The 20,455-nt window shown below is 53.6% G+C and overlaps 1 protein-coding gene across 10 annotated transcripts in view; it reads right to left on the bottom strand.

Annotated features, from left to right (window-relative positions):
- Positions 1–11,102: 11,102 nt before the first annotated feature.
- The window catches only part of PARP6 (poly(ADP-ribose) polymerase family member 6), a 50,878-nt gene continuing 41,525 nt past the window's right edge, over positions 11,103–20,455 (bottom strand). For 7 of the 10 annotated variants that reach the window (XM_039492808.1, XM_039492809.1, XM_039492810.1 and 4 more), the window contains exons 20-23: positions 19,039–19,118; positions 16,833–16,896; positions 12,705–12,789; positions 11,103–11,744 (exon numbers count right to left, since the gene is read on the bottom strand). In XM_039492808.1, the coding sequence (XP_039348742.1) occupies positions 11,642–11,744; positions 12,705–12,789; positions 16,833–16,896; positions 19,039–19,118 (332 nt within the window). In that variant the 3' untranslated portion in view covers positions 11,103–11,641. Of the gene's footprint in view, positions 11,745–12,704; positions 12,790–16,832; positions 16,897–19,038; positions 19,119–20,455 lie in introns of those variants that run through there. The other 3 variants (XR_005585753.1, XR_005585754.1, XR_005585755.1) reach the window with 1 other exon arrangement.

Here is a 20,455-nt window from a genome sequence, read left to right as displayed (position 1 = left end):
GAGTGGGGGGAAGGGCTTGGTCTGCTTTGCCATCTCCCAGTCCTGGTAGGGCTGAGCTCACACACAGTTGTAGGGACGTGGCCCTGTTCTTCTTCCCTAGCAACCCAGCCATGCATATGCACTGACACAAACCCAGCAGTGACTGCCATCTCTAAGGGCTAACTTTCTGCTGCCATAGTCTATTGCTACCTTGAAGGACTGGGGCAACCACAGGAGCATTCTCAATATCAAGCTACCTTGGACATAAAGGCTGCTATCTCCCAGCCCCATCTTCCATTTACTCACCCTCTATGCCCCCCTTGCTGCAGCAAGGATCCTCCCTGCTTACTGCCAGCACCCCTCAGGAGTAGAATCCTTTAAGGGGCCATCGCCTTCTTCTTAAAAGTTACTTCTGTCCCAGCCCACCTCCCTCCAAGCTGGGAAGCCTCCTCAGAGACCACGGGACCCAGCCAGCCAGTACCTTTGTGCAGTTCCTCCCTTTAACAGCAGACTTGGAATTCCCTGGTGCTTTGTCCCCTGGCCCAACATCTGTGTCCAGGAGAGGGCGGAAGCCCCACTGGGAGGACCATGTGGGCCAAGGCAGTGGTTCCACCTGGTTCGATGAGCCAGTCAAAGCCATGCTAAGCTTGCCTATCGTGGAAGACGCTCTTCGCACAATGCATTCACTCCCTCTTTTTCTCCTGGTCTCAGCCCATTGCAGCGTAGAATGGGGGGACTGGGAAGAAGAGGTGTTGTAGCTCAGGGGATCACAGACAGCTCCCATCCCAGGCGACCGACCCCCATCTCAGGAGCCCTCCCAAACCCCTCCCAAACCCCACCAAGACTAGAAATGGCATCCCCGTGTGAAATACTATGAGAACACCCCGCCCCCCCCCAAAAAAAAAACCACAAACACTCTCCCTCCCTCTTCCCCACCTCCACTCACCCTTTCCAGGCTGGTGTTGCAAATTCCCAGCTGGTTTAGTGCCAACTCCCTTTGCTGCATGGACTCCTTCTGCTACCGCATCCATTGTCTGATGTTCCTATCCCTACCCTAGAGCACAGCTGCTGGAGTGCTGGGCTGAGTCCGCCCAACTGAGCGCTTCTTCTGATGCCTCAGGCTTGGGGCGTGAAGGCCAGGAACTCCCTGACTGAAAAGCAACACCCGAATCCTGCCTTGTGAGGGGAACCGGGAAATGAGCAGGGGAGACAGTCCATCCTTCCAGCCAAATCACACTTCAAGGCACCAGGCCTGCTAGCAAATGCTTTTCAGTGGGTACAATTCCTCATCCCATCCATGCACAGGGCAGTTTGGTGAAAAGCTCCTGACCCATAATTACTGACCTACCTTCCTTCTTAGGACACTGCTCCCGGCCTGCTGGGATAGATGTTTCTTTCACACCCACCTCGTCGCTCAACTAACCCTTTTTAAAAATCTTTTCCCTCTCTACTCTCTTCCTTTCCCATGATTCCAAGCAGAGGGCTCGGCTCCAAGGAGGGGAATGTGGGGGCAGGGGAGGGGGAATAGAACACAACAGGCTTTGAGATTCCAATTGAGTCTAATTATTTTGAATGAGTCTCATTTTGATGTCCTTGTAGCATAAGCCAGACGAATGGACGGTAACTCTGTAGCTCTGTAGTTAATGATATGCTGCTTAAACTGAAATAAAGCACAGTCCAGTGGGGTTTTGCCTGGTTGTTTCATGCCGGGGTCTCTTATTAATCTGTGTCTCTTTGTCCATCTGCAGGATGCAGCTGGCCATGGGCCCTGGTGCCATTGGCATTAGAGCCCTGGGATGTTTCTCATGGTCACGATGCCCCAAGCCGGAGCCAGCCATTTGCTCTCCTGATTTCATTTGCCTGTATGTCCCACGTGGCAGCGCTGATGCTTTCTGCTCCACTCCAGGTCTGTCACTGAACGTTCCAAGTCAGTAGCCATAAAGGGCAGGTTCTGATTTACTGGGACAGGGAGACGCAGGGGATGGAAACAAGATCCCAGGTCTTTCCAGGACAGCTCTCACTGCTTCCAGGCAGCTGCAGTCACTCCAGCCAGCGGGCTCTCTCTCCCCACACACTGCATGGCTCTGTCGAGCTGACGCCAGGAGCACTGGTCTCTCCCCAAGCTAGGCCATGTTTCCTTCTTCAGTAGGCCTGGCAACGGGGCCTTTTCTAGGGGGCGGTTGTTGGGGCAGGGTGGTGCCTCGGAGAGGCCTGAGTTTTCCAGACTGGCCTCTGTGTCTGAAACCCTCCATTTTTGGGTGGGGGGATGTAGACACTATCATACCGTGATTAGCAGAGGGGCTGAGCATAGGCAATGCACAGTGGGGGGCAGGCGGGGTCAAGTGCCCCCCCAGATTTCTGCTAGGCTTGCCGGCAGGGGTGGGAGGAGAGGGGCTCTGTCCTTCTCCCACTGCACCTGCCCCTCCAGGCACGTTTGGCCCCTGTCCCTGGCAGCCGGGCTCAGGCAGGGAGTGGAGGGGATGGAACAGAGCCACTTCTCACATTGGCCACTCCGGGTCACTACTCTGGGCAGCACAGCACCTGCCTGAGAGCCCGGCTGGGGAGGCTGCAGCAGCCTGCCCCTTCTGCTTCCAAACTGGACAGGGGCCAAGCAAGGTGGAGCCTCCCCCCGGCATGTTTCCGGCTCGCTCAACACCTGTGTGCAGGCAGGGAGCTGAGGGGGTGGGCCATCACTGCCTCCCCAGCTGGACTGTCTCTCAGGCAGCCGCCATGCTACACAGAGACCGTGACCCGGAGCCTCTCCACTACGGAGCACAAAGCACAGCCCCCCAGCTTGCACTGGCCTTCCCTTGAGTAGCGATGTGGCCAAATGGTGCGGGGCTTGGAAACACAACACCCCAAGGGAGGGGGCCAAGGTGAGAGCCCTTGGCCAAACAGCCATGATGCTCCTTTAACCCAATATCGCTCTAGGGCTGGAGTTCTCAGGAGGTGCCCAGCAGTGGGTCCCAGAGTCTCTGTGCAGTGGGCACCAAGCACTTCTGAAAACCTGGCCCTAACTGTGGGCGATGAGCACGTGAAAGCCCAGCTCTGTGCACCCAGAGACCATGGTGATGGGCACTTTAGAGAGACACAGATGTAACCCTTCTGCCAGGTGGAGTCGGCAGCAACAAGGGCCAGGTTCAATACAATACAACACAACACAGAACCAGCTCGAGCCCCCTCCCAGTAATCTGGAAAAATTACATACCACTTTCCAGGAGCAATATTTCCCCTCTCACAAGCACCGGGTCTGTGTATGGAAAAGAAAACTTTCAAGAGGAGGGGAAAGGAAGCCGGTTTTAATTTGAGGAAACACCACAAGCATGATTCCAAAACATACAACCATGAGTGTAACAGAGCGTACCTGGCCCTCCTGGCTCCTGCCTCTGCTAGGCTCAGATAAAGTCACTCAGAGACCCTCAGGTTCTGAAACCACTGGTGCTTTTATTTATAAGTTTGTGCTCGCTCCCTCCGTCCGGCCGTCCATCCATCCATCCGTCCGTGCGTGTCCCCCCACCTCCTCCAGCTTCCTTCTTCCCAGCCTCTCATATAGCCCTGGGCTAATTGGGCTGGCAGCTGACTCTCATGCCCCCATTAGGGCAGGTTCTTTCCAGCCAGCTCCACTTTATTCACCTAAATGGGGCTGGTGTGGCAGGGGGCTGATTCTGCAGCCTTTCTGCTCAGCACCCTGTCACGATGAGCAAAACACCCTCCCCAGGAAATGCTGGACAGTGTCCTTTTCCTCAGTCTCTCCCCTTGAGGTATGAAAGTCTGACAAACAAATGTCCCCTCCACCACACCCCCCTCACAATTATTGTCCTTGGCAGGGGCGGCTTCAGGCCCCAGCACACCAAGCGCATGCTTGGGGCGGCATGCCGTGGGGGGCGCTCTGCCGGTCGCCGGGAGGGCGGCAGGTGGCTCCAGTGGACCTCCCGCAGGCGTGCCTGCGGCGGGTCTGCTGGTCCGGTGCCTGCAGGAGGTCCACCGGAGCCGGCTGCCACCCTCCCGGCGACCGGCAGAGCGCCCCCCGTGGCACGCCGCCCTGCTTGGGGCAGCGAAGTGTCTAGAGCTGCCCCTGGTCCTTGGTCAGCGAAGACCCAGAGCTCAGAGGTGCATTCACATGAGCTCACCTCCCACTCCTGGGTTGGGGGCCTTGAGCAATGCCTTAATAGCCGCTGCTGTACCATCCACTCTGCATTGCTACCTGCTGCCAACACTGCACTACTGGCCACTTAAAGTGGGGGAGAGGGCATGGGTACCTCGTCGTCCCCCCCCCTTCTGGCGCCCCTGGACACTGCCACCATTGTTTTAGAAGCCATGCTTCTCTTTCAGGCAGCTTCCCTAGAGAGACAGAATGCTCCGTGTACCTGTTCAAGGCATCAAGGCAAAACCCCTGCTTATAAAAGGTCTTCCAAAAGGAAACCCAAGATTAAGACTATTTTAATGGGCTCATACGGCTATATGTATATATATTTTCCCAGGTTAAAAACTACATTAACAAGTTCAGGTTGAGAGCAAGGCTGGGCAGGAACTGTTTTTTCCCATTCTACAAGAGTTTTCAAGATTTTTGAAAAATTTTCCCACCCCAAATCAGGGTGAAAGTCAAAAATCTTGAAATTTTTCACAAACTGACAAATAAAAAAATTGAAATTGTTACAATAATTTTGAAATATTTTGTTTGATTTTGCCTTTTTAACCATTTTTTTGGTATAAATTCAGTTAAATGTCTAACTGAAAATTCATTTTGAACCAAAAAATACCTAAAAGTTTTAATTCTGAGCATTTCAAAACTTTTTTTTGCAATTTTTTTTCAAGTCAGGCAAGTCACTGAACCCAATCCTTTCCTGAGAACAGGTTTGGTTTCAACAAATCAGCATCTTTTTTAACAAAAAGGGTTTTGTTGAAAAATTCTCAACCAGCTCTAGTTAAGAGTCTGTCTTGGTCATTTAGGGCATGAAACATTATAGTGATGTTGTAATCATCCCCCCTAAAGGGGTAACACGGGGGGGATATATTTCTTAAAGGGCCATTTTTTAATTAATTTTAATTTCTAAACTGTTTAACAGATTTGTTTGTAAATTCTCCAAAAATTCAGCCTGTACTCAAAGAGTAAGTGATGTGATGGGGGGGGGGACGATATGCCTCCCTGCTTTAAATGCAAAACTCAGCTCAGCTCTAACTATGCAGGTGCTACTGATGCCTCCATTATCTTCCTAGAAGCTGTCCTTTGGGCTGCACATTTCTACGTATGCCTGATAGAAAAAGGACAAACAAAATACGGAAATCTGTCTATCTCCTTTAATTGGTGTTGGAGCAAATTAACAACAGATACCAAAACTGTCCAGCAGAGATGGAAACATGCACAAGGTGTGAGCACTCCACCAATATCCCAAGCATTGCAGCAGGGGCTCCCACTGCTTCTGCCACCAGGGGATGTGGGCCAGCAGTTTCTTGGGCAAATGGCATCCATGGTTTAGCATCACCCCGGGAGCTGCCCAGTGTCCGCCCTGGCTGCACCACTCCCACATGGCAGGAAGGTGCAGGTGGGAATCCAATGCATACAGCAATGAAGATGGCTCCTTCCAGCCAGCAGGGAGCAAGAAGCTGGAAGTGCAGTGTCCAGCTGATACAGAGTCTGCCAGTCCAGGTGGATGTTATCCTCTCTCCTGGGTCAGATCAGCAACTCCTCGGGGGGAAGTTGGAGGTTAGCACCCAAGCACCCACCTGCTCCTCACTGCTGGTGCCGTCTGTCTGCTGCCTCTCCCACCTCTTGAGTGCCCTGAAGATCACAAGTCTAATAAGCAGGGGTCACCCATGTTAAGTGTTGAAGGCTGGAACATCATTGCCTCAGTAATGCTGTTCAGGCTGCTCAGTGCTTCTGTCACTGGAGCTCCAGTGTTACCAGTACTAATAGCAGATAATGCAGCCTGCTAATTCGGCACACCTTGATTGCTACTCATCTCTGCCCATGGTCAAATCAGCCCTTCAGCCTTTCATCCCGACGGCATTCAGTAACTCTGTCATGCTGCTAGCACAACAGACCAGAGACTTGGTGCTCAGCTAACACCGAGGGCTCTGCACACCTCTCACCCCCTCCTGCAGTTCAGGCTGTCTCCTCCTCCCCAGCTCCCCCCCCACACCTCACAGCTGCTGTATGACTTCTCACCAGCCAGCAGTGCAGCGACACCATCTTTCTTTGCCCCTCCCAGGTCAGGCTCTTCTCTACTCTCCAGCTGCCCCTGACACCTCCAGCTTTGATTCCTGAAATTAATCATCAGAAAGGAAAGTGTTAAACCCACTTTAAAGCAAGTTAGACCCTGATTTCCAGCCTCTGGGCCAGGGCACCCGGCTGGACAGTGCCACAACAGGAAGGGCTCAGAAACATCAGGTGCAGAACGCCACAGAGTACAGTACTAACAGCCTTAGGCCTCTGTTATTCCTGGTGGACAGCACATCCCACAACTGACTCAGCTCAACACAGGAACTGCCCTTGCCCATTTTCAGTGTTTGGATGCCCAGAAGCTCCCTCTCTTGGCATAAGCTGCTGGGGGGCGGGGAGGGGCTTGCAGCTGACGCATGGGCCTAGCTGCCAGAACTCCATCACTGACCTGCTCTGGCCCCTTGTGCAAGTCAAGTCCCTTCCCCATTCTGGGCCTCAGTTTCTCCATCCCGCAGGAGAGGTTTGCAAGGTGCTTTGACAGCCCACTTTGACTGTAGCTCTGCAGGGCAAGGGCCCAGCTTTTCTGGTCTGTTTGTTCTGCACCTAGTACAATGGGACCAAGGACACCAGGCACGACCACAATACAATAATACAACAAGGCACTGAGTATTATCCCTTTCACAGCTGAGAACTAATGCTCTCAGTCCAGCAGAGCAGCTCCGAGTGCCCTGCAATCTTGACATCTCTGTAGCCCCAGCCATGCCTGGTGACCAATTGCCATGCTGCTGTAACGCTGCCTGAAGAGGGGTTCTGTCATACATAGGGTGCAAAAACACCGGCACTGTCTGCTGGGGCCTGAGCCAGGGGTGGATATGGGACGACCTGTGTCTCCTGGGTTCTGATTCAGCAAGTGCCTAAGGTCAAACCTGACTTTGAGGGGCTGGCTACACTGAAGCCTTAGCCCCTGCTCCTACACATTTTTGCCTGCCCCCACCCCTGATACACATACACGTTACTATGTGTGTGTGTGCGTGCCCATGGCCACACCCACACACCCCGCAAGTATGTGCTTACTTAGGGCTAGTCTACACTGGCAATGTTAAAGCGCTCCCGTGGCAGCGCTTTCCTGTGGCTGTGTAGTCGTGGCAGAGCAGTGGGAGAGAGCTCTCCCAGCGCTGTAAAAACCCACCTCCACGAGGGGCATAGCTCCCAGCGCTGGTGCACTGCCTACACTGGCGCTTTTCAGCACTGAAACTTGCTGCATACAGGGGGTGTTTTTTCACCCCCCTGAGCGAGAAAGTTGCAGCGCTGAGAAGTGCCAGTGTAGACAAGCCTTACACTTTGAACCCATGCGTGCTTGGATGGGGGTAATACCCCAGGTTCTGCTTCAGCTTGGCCTGCAACCCACCCACTCTGCAGTGAGGGTGCAGGCAAAATCAGCGGAGTGATCACACTGTCACAGTGCTCCCAGAGCAGCCAGTTCTCCTGGAAATGGCAGGGAAAGGACCCTGGCGTGGCACAGCACAGAGACCCCTGAGACATGCCTCTGACACACATGGGCCAGAGCAGAAACTGAGGCCACAGTAAGTCAGGGAGGGTTTGCTGTGGGAATGCTCAGCCAGATGAGGTTAACCCAGCAGTAGGGCAGCCGGACTATAGGCGCCCACTCCGTGGATGCTCCGGGGCTCAAGCACCCATGGAGAAAAAAATAATGGGTGCTCAAGTCAGCATCCAGGAGTCAGTGCTTGAGTGTGGAATGTGGTAAGTTCTGTGCTGCTAACAACTTCTACCCTTGGGGCGCCGAGTTTGTTTATAAACAGAGGCAGGATGATTAAGGGTATGGCTACACTTGCAGCTGTACAGCGCTGCGAGTTAAACCTGTCTTTGTACAGCTGAGTAGGGAAAGTGCTGCAGTCTGTCCACACTGCCAGCTACCAGCGCACTGTCATGGCCACATTTGCAGCATCTGCAGCGGCATTGGGAGCGGTGCATTATGGGCAGCTATCCCAGCGTTCATGTGGCTGCAATGTGCTTTTCAAAAGGGGTGGGGTGGGGTGGGGTGGAGTGTGACAGGGAGCGTGGGGGAGAGAGAGAGTGGATTTTTGGAGCTGACACTGTGTCAGCAGCTGCCTTGCAAGTTCCGACCCCCTCCCCCACCCCTCTCTCACTCATTGAAAGCAAACAGACCAGATAAGCAGCCGCTCCCCGAAACGGACTCCCCCCCTCCCGCGCGCCGTGCTGCTTCTCTCCTCAAGCCCCTTCCTTCCCCCTCTCTTCAAGCAAACACTAGCTGTGGGCATTCCAAAGGGAGCCCCCTGCCTCTGCTCATTCACAGCAAAGAGTAGCTGTGTTTGTTTTTTAGATAAGCAGCTCCGGAGCCCGGAGTTCACAACAAAACAAAGAGAGGCATCACAAAAAAACAAAGAGCGGGACCTTCACTTAAAAGGATTATGGGAAGCTTCCGGAGGTCAGTCACAGCGTACTAAGATTATTCCCTGTTTACACTGGCACCCCAGCACTGCAGTAGCAGCGCTACACTCTTTATTCCTCTCAGGGAGGTGGAGTACAAGCAGCGCTGTAGCCAGGGAGATACAGCGCTGTATGTGCCTTGCCAGTGTGGACAGGGAGTGAGTTACAGCGCTATAAAGCCACCAACAGCGCTGTAACTCTCAGGTGTAGCCAAGGCCTAAGATAACAAAAGGCTGCTTGTTATTAAATGAAATTAAGGGTTGTTAGATTATCCTGAAAGCATTCCAGGCACTCCAGTTAAAAGATAGGGTAGGAACAAATGGTCCATTTTCAGAATGGAGAGAAGTAAATAGTGGTGTGTGTCTCCCCACCCCCACCCCAGCTTGTACTGGTCTGGGACCAGTGCTGTTCAACATATTCATAAATCATCTGCAAAAAGGGTAAATGGTGAGGTGGCAAAGTTTGCAGATGATACAGAATTATTCAAGGTAGTTAAGTCCAAATCAGACTACAAAGAGTTACAAAGGGATCTCACAAAACTGTGTGACTTGACAACAAAATGGCAGATGAAATTCAATGTTAAATGCAAAGTAATGCACATGGCAAAATATAATCCCAACTATACATATAAAATGATGGTGCCTAAATTAGCTGTTACCCATCAAGAAAGAGATCTTGGAGTCATTTGTGGTACTCTGGAAGCACTGTGTTTCCAGAGCACTGCAAATTCATAAGAATCCTTCTCACTGTGCCTGTATCATCCTGAATTGTGGCATGTTCATTCTCCTGCTTCAGAAGATTGAAACATTCTCTCCGTCATCAATGGGACACACACAACTGAATAATGTAGCTGTGCTTAACATGCATCAAAATAATACCAGGGAACCTAGATGTAAAGAAGATTGCTGACAGTTTCATCCAGAAAACTACAGTGAGACATAATGTCTTTAAACTGGGATGTTAGTGAAGACAGCGTGTGATTGCAATGATCTTAATATACCATAATTCATGATAATGTAATTATGTAGTTCATAACAATGTAATCATTATTAAAATAGTAAAGATACCAGTGATAGACACATTCAATAACTAGAATATGAAAGAAGTATATAAATATGCTGAAAATAGCCTCCCTCCCAAACTGGCAGAGTGCCCCCCCCCAACACACACACCTCTTCAAAAGCACCCACCGGCAAAAACAAAAGTCAGCACCTATGCGCTGGATCCTCAGTGTGATGTGACTAGTGCCGGTGACTTTAATGGGACAGTTCAAATGCTTAAAGCTTCACCTGCTGGCTGAACTGGGACCCGAGGGAAGGCCTGGAAACAGGGCTGTGCATTTGACTAAAGTGGGGCAGGGCTGAAGCTCTGGGACTTGCTGATGCTGCCAGGAGCTGAATTAGTTTCAAAGCTGCCTGTGCCCCTGGCGGCCCATGCAATGGGTGCATGTTGGAGCTTTGCAGACAAAAGCCATTCTTCTTCTCCTAGCCTGCAGGGCCACACCAGCTCTGGAGAGGCTTTCCCGCCAGAGGCATCCTTGCCAGATCAGGCAGCTCTCACTCAGTGCTGGTGGGCCTGAGTGGAAGAGCCTCTGCTTCTTGTGTCCGTCTCAACAACAGGGCAAAGCAGGGGCAAGCCGTCACCTCTCAGATTTGGGAGCAGTCGACGCCCATGCGGCAATGGGGAAGCTGGCTGGCGGAGCAAGGTTGGGTTTGCGGTTATGGCCCTCGGTGGTCACTGCGGGGTTTGTAAACGGAACAAATTATGTAGCAAAACCACCAAGCAAAGAGAGACCCTGAGGCACCATTGCAGAGCTGCTTTACACTCCCATCAAAGTGCCTGGCTCCACTAGCAGGGCAGAGGCATTGCCCCAGGGATGTTCCTGTGGTGATCGCAAAGCCACTCTCTGAGCAGCACGGCCTGGGGCTTAGAGTCTCTGATGCTGATGTGGCTGGCACATGATAAGTGACACTTTCCTCGATCATGACTGCCCCCCAAGAGGCTAGCAGCATGTGGCTGAATACCAAACAGCTCAGCCTTACTGGCTATGGCACTACCATCCTTGGTGCCCCATGGGCAGAGGGTTGGGCTCACAGCTCATCACAACTTGTGGCTGGCACTGCTATGCCAGGGAATTCTCACTGCACTGTCCCAGCAAGGCTCTGGGGAATGGATGAGCCACTGAGACCTTGAGCAAAGCCACTAAACCTACTGCAGCTGTTCCTCCAATCAGACCAATCGGCACCCTGCTACTTACAGTGACGCAACCAGCCCCTGGGTTCAAATGCCAATGTAACCACCTCCCGCTGCACTTCAGAAGTGGGTTTCAAACACAGGAGCTTCCACCCTGACGCTCAGCCTGCCACTACTCGAACTAAACCAGCAAAGCCACTTACTGGCTGCAGTAGTAGGCTGTTACCCCTCTATGGCCCAACCACTCATGGTGGCCACAACATTCACATCAGAGGCCCATTCACAGAGGCAGAGTCGGGGACAGTTTTTTAAAGAACTTTAATAAGCTAAAACCATTTTTTTGCTTTGTTTTTATTGTTGTTAAAAATGTCATTGCTGTAAACTTGAGAACGGCCATGTGCCCAGGGGCAACGCCCAGGTCCAAGGGCAGGCACATGAGGCAGGACGTGCCCATGGCTGCTGCTCAGTGTTGGGATACAGGGTGATCAAGGTGGGGGGGGGAAATGGGAAAATATCAAGAAGCCCACCCTGGCCGCGTTCTCTGCTATACATCTATGCACAGGCAGCAGAGAGCCAGTCTCACAGTCGCACCTCCGCTTCCCAGATGTGGCACCGGAGCCATTGCCCTCCATATGTGGTGCTGGCTGAAGCAGCAGAGTCCTGCTCCAAGGAGGATGCTGCAGCCCTCACCCCACCCCCATGCCTGTCTGTTTCCTTCGTGAAGCCAGTGTTTTCATTGCTCCTTTTGGCAGCCTCGGACACCCGGCTCCTCTCTGCCTGCACCAGGGGGAGCGGCTCGCCGGCTCCCTGCGTGAAAAGTGTGGGCTCCGCAGGTGCCCCTCAATTTGTGTAGACCTGAGTTCCGATCACGCGCATGATTTCCTTCTGGATCTTGGGGTCCTGAGTGTTTATATTGGCATCTCCTACTTGCCCGTCTTCGTACCTGGGAGGGGCAAGGCAGAGAAAGCACCATGAGGGGGGACTCAGCGATCACCCAGAGCTCCCCAGAGTGCCCATCACCAGCGTGTCCCTGCTCCAGCAACAACCCACCCCCAGGGCCACACCCCCATCGAGGGGAGTAGATCTGGGGTCTCCAGGCCCTCGGACAGAGGGGGAGGTCTCTGACTGCAAAGACAGGCACCTTGCTCTGTATCTGGGCAAGGGGCTGGCAGGAGGGAGATGAGCCCCAGCTAAACTGCCCAGGTTTGCCAGTGGGGCTGCAGACTGGGAGCCAATCCATTGCTAACACCCCTCCCAGAGCAGAGCCGGGCTGCGGGCGCCAGCAGCCTGGGTGTCAGCGTCTGGTCGTAGCTCTCAGCTCCAAGATGGGTCCATCTCGGCAGGGCTGGCCTCCTGGTGAGAGTGCAGACCCCTCTTCTGTGCTGCTGGCACTGAGCACCAGGCCAGGGGCTCTGCCTGCCAGCACCTCCTTGCCCAGCGCCCCCTTGTGCCCCCAGCTGGCAGGCACCAAGCCCTGAGCTGTGCGGAGCCAAGGGGAGCAGGCTCTGAGGCTCACCTTCCTCCCACTGCTGACAGCTGCACGCCAGTGCCGCTCTGGCTGACTGGGGTAGGGGATGCCATAGGGAGAGGGGGCGGTAATGAATGGAGGGGCCTGGTGTGGAAGGAGGGGGCAGTGGGGCTGGAGGCTGCACTCGAGCATCCATTTGGTGGCACACAGGATGCTGCTGGGCCCTGGAGACCTCCCTGGGGGGTGGGAGCAGTGAGGGGCACTGCGCTCTCCTCTCCCCTCCCCTACAGGACTGAGTCGAGATGCGGACTAATGGTTCACGATGCTCTTCCTGTTTGGGCCGTCCTGGTGCAGTTTGGACCACCCCATCCCCAAAGGGGGAGCTGCCCCCACCCCACAAGCAGGGCCACTCCCCACTTGCGCCCCGGCACTCACACAAAGAAGAAGCGGGTGCAGACATGGTCCGAGACCGGGCACACCCAGATGTTCCCGTGCTTCTGGAGATCCTTCGAGGTGATCACTGCAAAGGGAGGTGGTGTCAGACAGGCACCAGCGGCCCTCATGGCTCACACACAAAGCTGGGGCCCTGCCTTGGATGCCAGTCCCATGGCACTGTCCCTGGGTACGTCTGTCCTGCCGCACCAGGCTGTGGGGGGGAAGGGCTGCCTCCCCATGCCAGACAGGAGTGCTGGGAGAGGCACAACCACCAAGGAATAATGGGGTGACCATGCCAAGGACACCTATGGTGCTGCACAATGGCACTGCCTGGCAGTGACCCCAGGGAACTGCACCATTATCTACCCACTGACCTGTTAACACCTGTTACTGCAGCCTGGCTGCATTCCCATCAGTCACCTCATTTAATTAATCCACTGAAGTGGGCCCATTCAACAGAATAACGGGGTGAGATTTGGGCCTGTGCTGGGAGGAGTGGTAGATACGCTGGAGGGTAGGGATAGGATACAGAGGGACCTAGACAAACTAGAGGATTGGGCTAAAGGAAATCTGATGAGGTTCAGCAAGGACAAGTGCAGAGTCCTGCACTTAGGACAGAAGAATCTCATGCACTGCTACAGACTAGGGACCGAATGGCTGGGCAGCAGTTCTGCAGAAAAGGACCTAGGGGTTACAGTGGATGAGAAGCAGGATATGAGTCAGCAGTGTGTCTTTGTTGCCAAGAAGGCTAACAGCAATTTTGGGCTGTATTAGTAGGAGCATTGCCAGCAGATCAAGGGATGTGATCATGCCCCTCTATTCGGCGTTGGTGAGGCCTCATCTGGAGTACTGTGTCCAGTTTTGGGCCCCACACTAAAAGAAGGATGTGGAAAAATTGGAAAAAGTACAGCAGAGGGCAACAAAAAATGATTAGGGGGCTGGAGCACATTATTTATGAGCAGGAGCGCCGGCAGCCTTTTTGGCACCCTAGGTGGCGGAAAGTCCCACCCCCAAAATGGCACCCCCGACCGCGGTGGCCGAACATCCAGCCGCCGCAGTCGCCGCCCCCCAAATGTCAGTGCCCTAGGTGACCGCCTAGGTTACCTAATGGGTTGCACCGGCCCTGTTTATGAGGAGAGGCTGAGGGCACTGGGATTATTTAGTCTGCAGAAGAGAAGAATAATGGGGGATTTGATAGCTGCTTTCAACCAGGGCCACCCAGAGGATTCAGAGGGCCTGGGGCAGGGCCGGGTCTTCGGTGGCAATTCAGCGGCGGGTCCCTCTCAGAGGGAAAGACCCGCCACCGAATTGCCGCTAAAGAATGAAGCAGTGGCGGTAGAGCAGCCTAAGTGCTGCCGATCGCGGCTTTTCCCCCCGCCCCCACCCACCGCTTGCAGCGATTGTACTCACCGGGTGGCGCTCCGAGGCTTCGGCAGCACTTCAGTGGCGGGTCCTTCATTCGCTCTGAGTCTTCCACTGCACTGAAGGACCCAGCACCGAAGACCCGGAGCGAGTGAAGGGCCAGCCGCCCAAGTGCCGCCGAAAACCCAGAGCGGCTGGCGGGGCCCCTGCAGGGCCTGGGGCAAATTGCCCCACTTGCGCCCCCCGCCCCGGGCAGCCCTGCTTTCAACTACCTGAAAAGGGGTTCCAAAGAGGATGGATCTAGACTGTTCTCAGTGATGGCAGATGACAGAACAAGGAGTAATGGTCTCAAGTTGCAGTGAGGAAGGTCTAGGTTGGGTATTAGGAAAACCTTTTTCACTAGGAGGGTGGTGAAGCACTGGAATGGGTTACCTAGGGAGGTGGTGGAATCTCCTTCCTTAGAGGTTTTTAAGGTCAGGCTTGACAAAGCCCTGGTTGGGATGATGTACTTGGGGATTGGTCCTGCTTTGAGCAGGGGGTTGGACTAGATGACCTCCTGAGGTCCCTTCCAACCCTGAGATTCTATGATTCTGATTCTATGCAGGAGGTTCTCCATCTTTTTCATTCTAAGCCCCCCACAAAATGCTATAAAAACTCCACAGCCCACCTGTGCCAAAACAACTGGTTTTCTGCATCTCCAGTATATTAAAAGTCAGGGCCAGCGTTATGGGGTAGCAAGCAGGGCAACTGCCCAAGGCCCCATGCCACACAGGGCCCCACAAAGCTAAGTTGCTCAACCTTCAGCTTCAGCCCCAGCCCCAGGCAGCTCAGGCTTCAGCATTCTGCCCTGAGCCCCAGCAAATCTAAAGCCAGGCCAGCTCTCTGGTTTATTTTGGCGGACCCCCCTGAAACCTGCTTGAGGCCCCCCAGAGGGCCCAGGGCCCTGGCTGAGAACCACTGGACTACATGATCTAATGGTCTGGCCTTAAAAACTCCAGGAATCATTAGGATCGCCCCAAGGGACCTGTCTATACAATTATGTTTCAAAACATACAAAAAGGAGTTGACTAACATCAACTGAACAGCGTTATTATTTATTTGTATGGTTGGATCATCTAGGAGCCCCCACTGAGATCAAGACCCCGTTGCGCTAGGAACTGTATAAACACCCAGCAAGAGCCAGTCCCTGCTCCAAAGAGCAGTGCAGCTAGACAAGTGAGGAGAGAACCAATGGCAAGGGACTTAGGCTACAAGCAAAGAGCCTAGAGCTGGCTGGGATTGATTCAGTTCAACCTTTTTTTGTCTCCCAAAAAAAGAGAATCAGTGAAACTGAAACTTCTGGTGGGAAAGTTTGGACAAATGTCTCAGCCCCAAAGCATCTTTGGAAAAACCGTTTCTGAACGGTCAAAATGCCCATTTTGCATTTCTCAGAACAGACCGTTCTGGTTCCTCCAGTTGGAAAGTCCTGTCCATTTCAAAACTCAAGCCAGGTAGAGTAAAACATAGAAAATGAAAAGTGGGCAAAATGTTTTGACCTTATGGCAATGAAACGTTCGACTGAGCCAAACCAAAACGCCTTCGGATTTCCAATGCATGAACGTTTTCAAGTTTTGACTTTTCATCCCGATTTGGGACTGGAAGACATTTCTCAAATTTTCACAGGAAAAGAAAATTGTTTCCTGCCCAACATGAAGAGCAAACCCCTTTCCCCCCACCCCCCGCCCACCGGCCCCAAGAGGGGACAGGCAGGCATCACACCAGCCCCAGGGGTCAGTGGGCTCAGACCCAATAGAGGGCATAAGCCAATTCCAAAGCATAGGGGCCCAGCACTGGAAATGCCCAGGCAGGGTGTCTGGCTCCGGGGAGAGTTCACAAGAGAATATCGGCTGATCTCAACTACTACATGGGGGTCTGGGGAGGAGGCAGGATCCCAGCCAGACAGTCCCACCAGGCAGGGCTTTAAAAAGTCAGTATCAGCCCCTGGAGCTGTGCCCAGAAGCCACCAGGGATCCACCCAGATCCCATGGGCAGGACCCATTCATGCCAAAGCCCAGCCATCAGCTGATCAAGAGTGAGCCCCAGCCAGACCACCAGCCCCAAGCCCTTTCCCCAGCCAGGCACTGAGAAAAGCAAAGACGCTGAACCCACTGGGCTCAGCACAGAAGAGGCTGAGACCTACCTGTCACGCGCAGCTCATGGTGGCTCGCAGCCTCAAAGCCATGCTGAAATTGCGGAGGTGCCCTAGCAGAGCCCCTGCAACCCTCACCGCTACCGGGGAAAGCTGCTGGGGAGGAGCCAGGGCTAACACCACCCTTCTGGGTCTCCAAGAGAAGACTCCTGAGTGAGTGATGCCAGCCAAAGCTCCACCAGAGACAACGTGGCACAGGTGCCCTCCAACCATGGACCAGCCCCCAGACTGGCCCAGATACTCCTAGAGAGGGAGAAACGATGCCCACCACAGCACAAGGCCCGGGACACACTATGCCACAGCCATTTGTGTGGCAGAGAGGGGACACCAGCATATGGACGGCCAAGGTGGTGAATGGGCAGCGCATCCCACTAGGGCATGGAGCAAGCAGACCACCAGCTGCACAGCCCAGCAGGAAGGGATGGCACACTGCGACAGTCTGCGCTCAGAGAACAGGCAACAGGCAGCCAGGTTTCTGGCACCCACCATTCCAACCCCCATCCTTGTTCCAGTACCATTCCTGGGGTCCCAGGGCCCTCAAGGCAGTGAGTGAGGACACCCCTTCCTCCACCTCTTACCTTCACAAAGTGCTATACAGTTTAGATTTCGACTCTGTAGGAACCGGGACTGGATGGATCGAGTCTGCAAACAAACCACAAAGTCTGGGTTACCATGACCTGCCTGGCACCCCACTCGGGTTGCGTCACTGCTCTGCCCTTGCAGCGGCCGGCCCTGCCCCTTTCATAGTCCAAGCTCCATAGGAGCAGCCAATCACAGTGGAGAATACTGACCACATCAGAGGTATAAACACTGATAACCCAACCAGGGCTGGACTCATTTGTTGTTCTCAGTAATTTGTTGAGTTCTGGGCTCCGTGGCCCAGCCCCCAACTGAGGGTGGGACCCAAAGCGCCCCTCAGTGCCCACTGGCAGGGGGCCCACTACACCATAACTTGTATCAGGCCTGACACACCCACTACCCCAACACGCTGTTGTCCTAACATGTCTCTAAAAGGTATCATGTAAGGCATCAGACATAAACTGGTGACATGTTGGTCTTGAAAGTCATTGCGTAACGCATGTACAGATAGGGTACAAAGAGTTGTATATGTGTGCTGGAAATGTGTTTGGGAGTCGGAGCATGACCCCAGCTTACCCTACGCAAAGGAATGTCTGACAGGCTTGATGACCGGTAGAGGACAATGAAAGTACATTTACATATCAAGTGAACAAAGCCATCAAGCTAACAGGCAACAGAGGAAGGCACTCGGTGAGCTCACCGGGGCTTGAAGCCTGCATGCCCAGGAAATCTTTCTGGCTCTTGAGACAAAGACAATAGACTTTGGACATTGTAAGAGGGAGCACAAAGACATTCTAAGTATCTATCACTTAAGCGAGGCCAGAGCCCTGGGAATCTGTGAAAGGTGGATCTTCAGCCATGGGGGTTGAAGTCTCTGAGAAGAGATTATAAGTGAGAAATTGCCTGAGACCAACCTTGTGATCGGTTATGCTTTTGACGCTAGAAAGCGGGTTTTACTTTTGTTTAGCTTGTAACCAGACAAGCCTCTTGCTTAGTATCACTTAAATCTCTGTTCTGTATAAATCAACGTATTCTAGTTTTCTTACCAAACCATCTCAGTGTTGTGCATGGAAGTGACAGGCGAGTCTACAGCTAACCTAACCAATTGGTGTGCACACCGTCTCTTTGGAGGCACCAAAGGCAAGTGTCCAGTGAAAGGGGCCGACACTGCAGGGAGATCGCACCAGGGAGCGCGGGAACTGGGGTTCACTGATGGGTCCCAGCAAGGCAAGGCTTAGATGGGCAGAGCCTTGAGGAGTGTGCGGTGAGGTGGGCTGGCTGGGTGGCAGGGAGCTGACTCACACTTTAAGCTCCAGCACAGTTCTCACTTGTGGAGGCAGAGGGGTAACACAGTGGCGTTCGGTTCCGAACAGAGCGTCTTTCCCTCGGGCAGGCTCCACCACCCCCTTCTCTGGATTCAAACAGGCTGCCCCCAGGTTGTGCACAGCCAACAGCCAGCTGTAGACCCCAGTGAGCAGTGCCGTATCCACCCCACCCTGAACAGTGACGGGGGAATTCCCAGTCTCACTGCTCCCATGGTGGGACCAGGATTGGACGCTTGTAAATTGGAGAGGCTGATGGCTCAGGCAGGGTTCACTGCAGGCAGAGCTGTACAGGTTTGGTACACACACGCACACACACACACACACACACACCCCTCTGCCAATGCATCCCAGCCTTGTCTCAGGACACACAATCAGCTTCATGCTTTGCAAAAATAGAGCCAGAATAAATCCCACCAACATCTGATAGATGTAAATAGCCAGGTCTCCAGATGTAGAAGCCCAGGGCACAAACCAGAGAGGTAGGTGAGGCTGACTATACACATTTTATAGATGGGTAAACTGAGGCACAGAAGGTGGGGTTTTCAGAAGTTGACCCTCAGAGCCAGAAGTTGACTGCCCATTGACATCAATGGGACCAGAGTCGGGCCAATACTAAGCGGTTATGCCCCTTACCAAAAGACCAACAGAACAGCAAATAGAACCTAGGAGCCCTGAGCCCCAGTTGCCTGCTCTAACCACTGGAAAACATTCCCTCCCCTCAGGCACAGAAGCAACAGTGATTGTGCAAACACATCTCAGGCATGACACAGGCCAGTCTTGCACATACCCCTGCGGCTGGCATGAGGGTAGAAGGACAAACAGAGGCTGTGCATGGCTGGGATTCCAGGGACAAGGCCCAGCAAGCAATACCGCCGGTTACCTGAGGGATGGTGTTCATTCGGTTATATCTCTGGACGAGCTCATCCTTTGAGGGCATCCTGTGCTGTCCTTTCCCCATCCCTGTTGGACAATAAAGGAAGAACAGCAGCTCAGGTCAGCAGTTATCGGGGAAAGGCCGCCCTCCTCTCGCTAGATCCTGTGTCCAGGATGCTCCACAAGGCACACAGCTGTTTGATGAAGGAGGCGAAAGGATGAGGCCAGCTCTCCATGCAGATCAATAGTGCCCTGGCAATGCACTGCCAAACCCAAGGCTGTGCCATGACCCAAGCAGACATTCCCATCAAGAACATTAGATGGTGCAGGAACCCTCTCGTATACAGGAGCACAAACGCATGCGTGCACATGGGAACTACCATGCAGGGGGCTGACTTGGTGAGTGTAACCACACAGGGACAAGTGTCCCTGGAGATCATTTGGGCAAGAGCTGGGACGACCATCTTCAGTCTGCTGTCTATCTTTTAGGAGGCAAGGCCGAGTGAGGTACGAAACATGGCTCCTCCACACCACAGCCACTCATGGATTTAGCCCCAGTGGGAGGACTGGACCAACTCTTACAGCTTGGGAACTGGAACACAGGGTAGATCACATGATTTCCCTAAAGCCACAGCATTTGCAGCTGAGCTGGGAATTGACCCCATGTCTCCTGAGCTACAGCCCAGCACACAGCTCCACCAGGCCACGTGTCTTACTCCGCGTATGTACCTCACCGGCTACATGATACCTGCCCTGTGGCTTAACAATCACAGCTGCTCAGGGAGGAGGAGACTCTGTAATAAAGTGCTCGTAAAAGGGCCACACATTGTGGAATGACAGAGAGCCACAGCTGCCACCATCTAGGGCCTCCTGGGGCCATTGTGAAGGACAGAGGTGGGGAGCGAGTGACAATGCTGAAGGCAGGGTCTGAGCCTTGTTAACAGGAGTTGCTGTGGTTCCCTGTTAGTCTGGAGTTTAACAGGACCTGGAGCTCGAATTCTGTCTCCCACAGCCTCCTGAAACTGCCATGGGGCAGCTTCAATCCACAGAAGCCAGATGAACCCCAGAGCAGCCAGCTTGCTCCCTAGGTGCTTGTGGCTGAAGCAGGGGCACACTGACTTTCTCTGCCATCCCACTGGCCTGGGCTGGGCCCCCCAGACATGCATTGTCACCAAATGCTCCTGGTGAAGATCCAACCTGACTGGGAAGCATCCATGGGTCAGGGCCCTTGACAGACAACGCAGCGATGAGTCTGACTTTCCAGAGCTAAGGGGCAAGGCCTGCAGCAGTGTGATGTGTCTCAGGGACACTCTAGCTGGAGGGGGATTAAGCAGACACGGCTTCCACTGCCCTCGTTTGCTTTCTGATGTGCCCTAAGAGACATCAGCCCATTGGCCCCAGATCCCCAGAGTGAGTAGTGTAAA

The sequence above is a fragment of the Mauremys reevesii genome, linkage group 10 (assembly GCF_016161935.1).
Source record: "Mauremys reevesii isolate NIE-2019 linkage group 10, ASM1616193v1, whole genome shotgun sequence".
Taxonomy (NCBI): domain Eukaryota; kingdom Metazoa; phylum Chordata; order Testudines; family Geoemydidae; genus Mauremys; species Mauremys reevesii.
The sequence above is the reverse complement of the archived record's forward strand: the minus strand, read 5'-3'. Positions and strand labels throughout refer to the sequence as shown.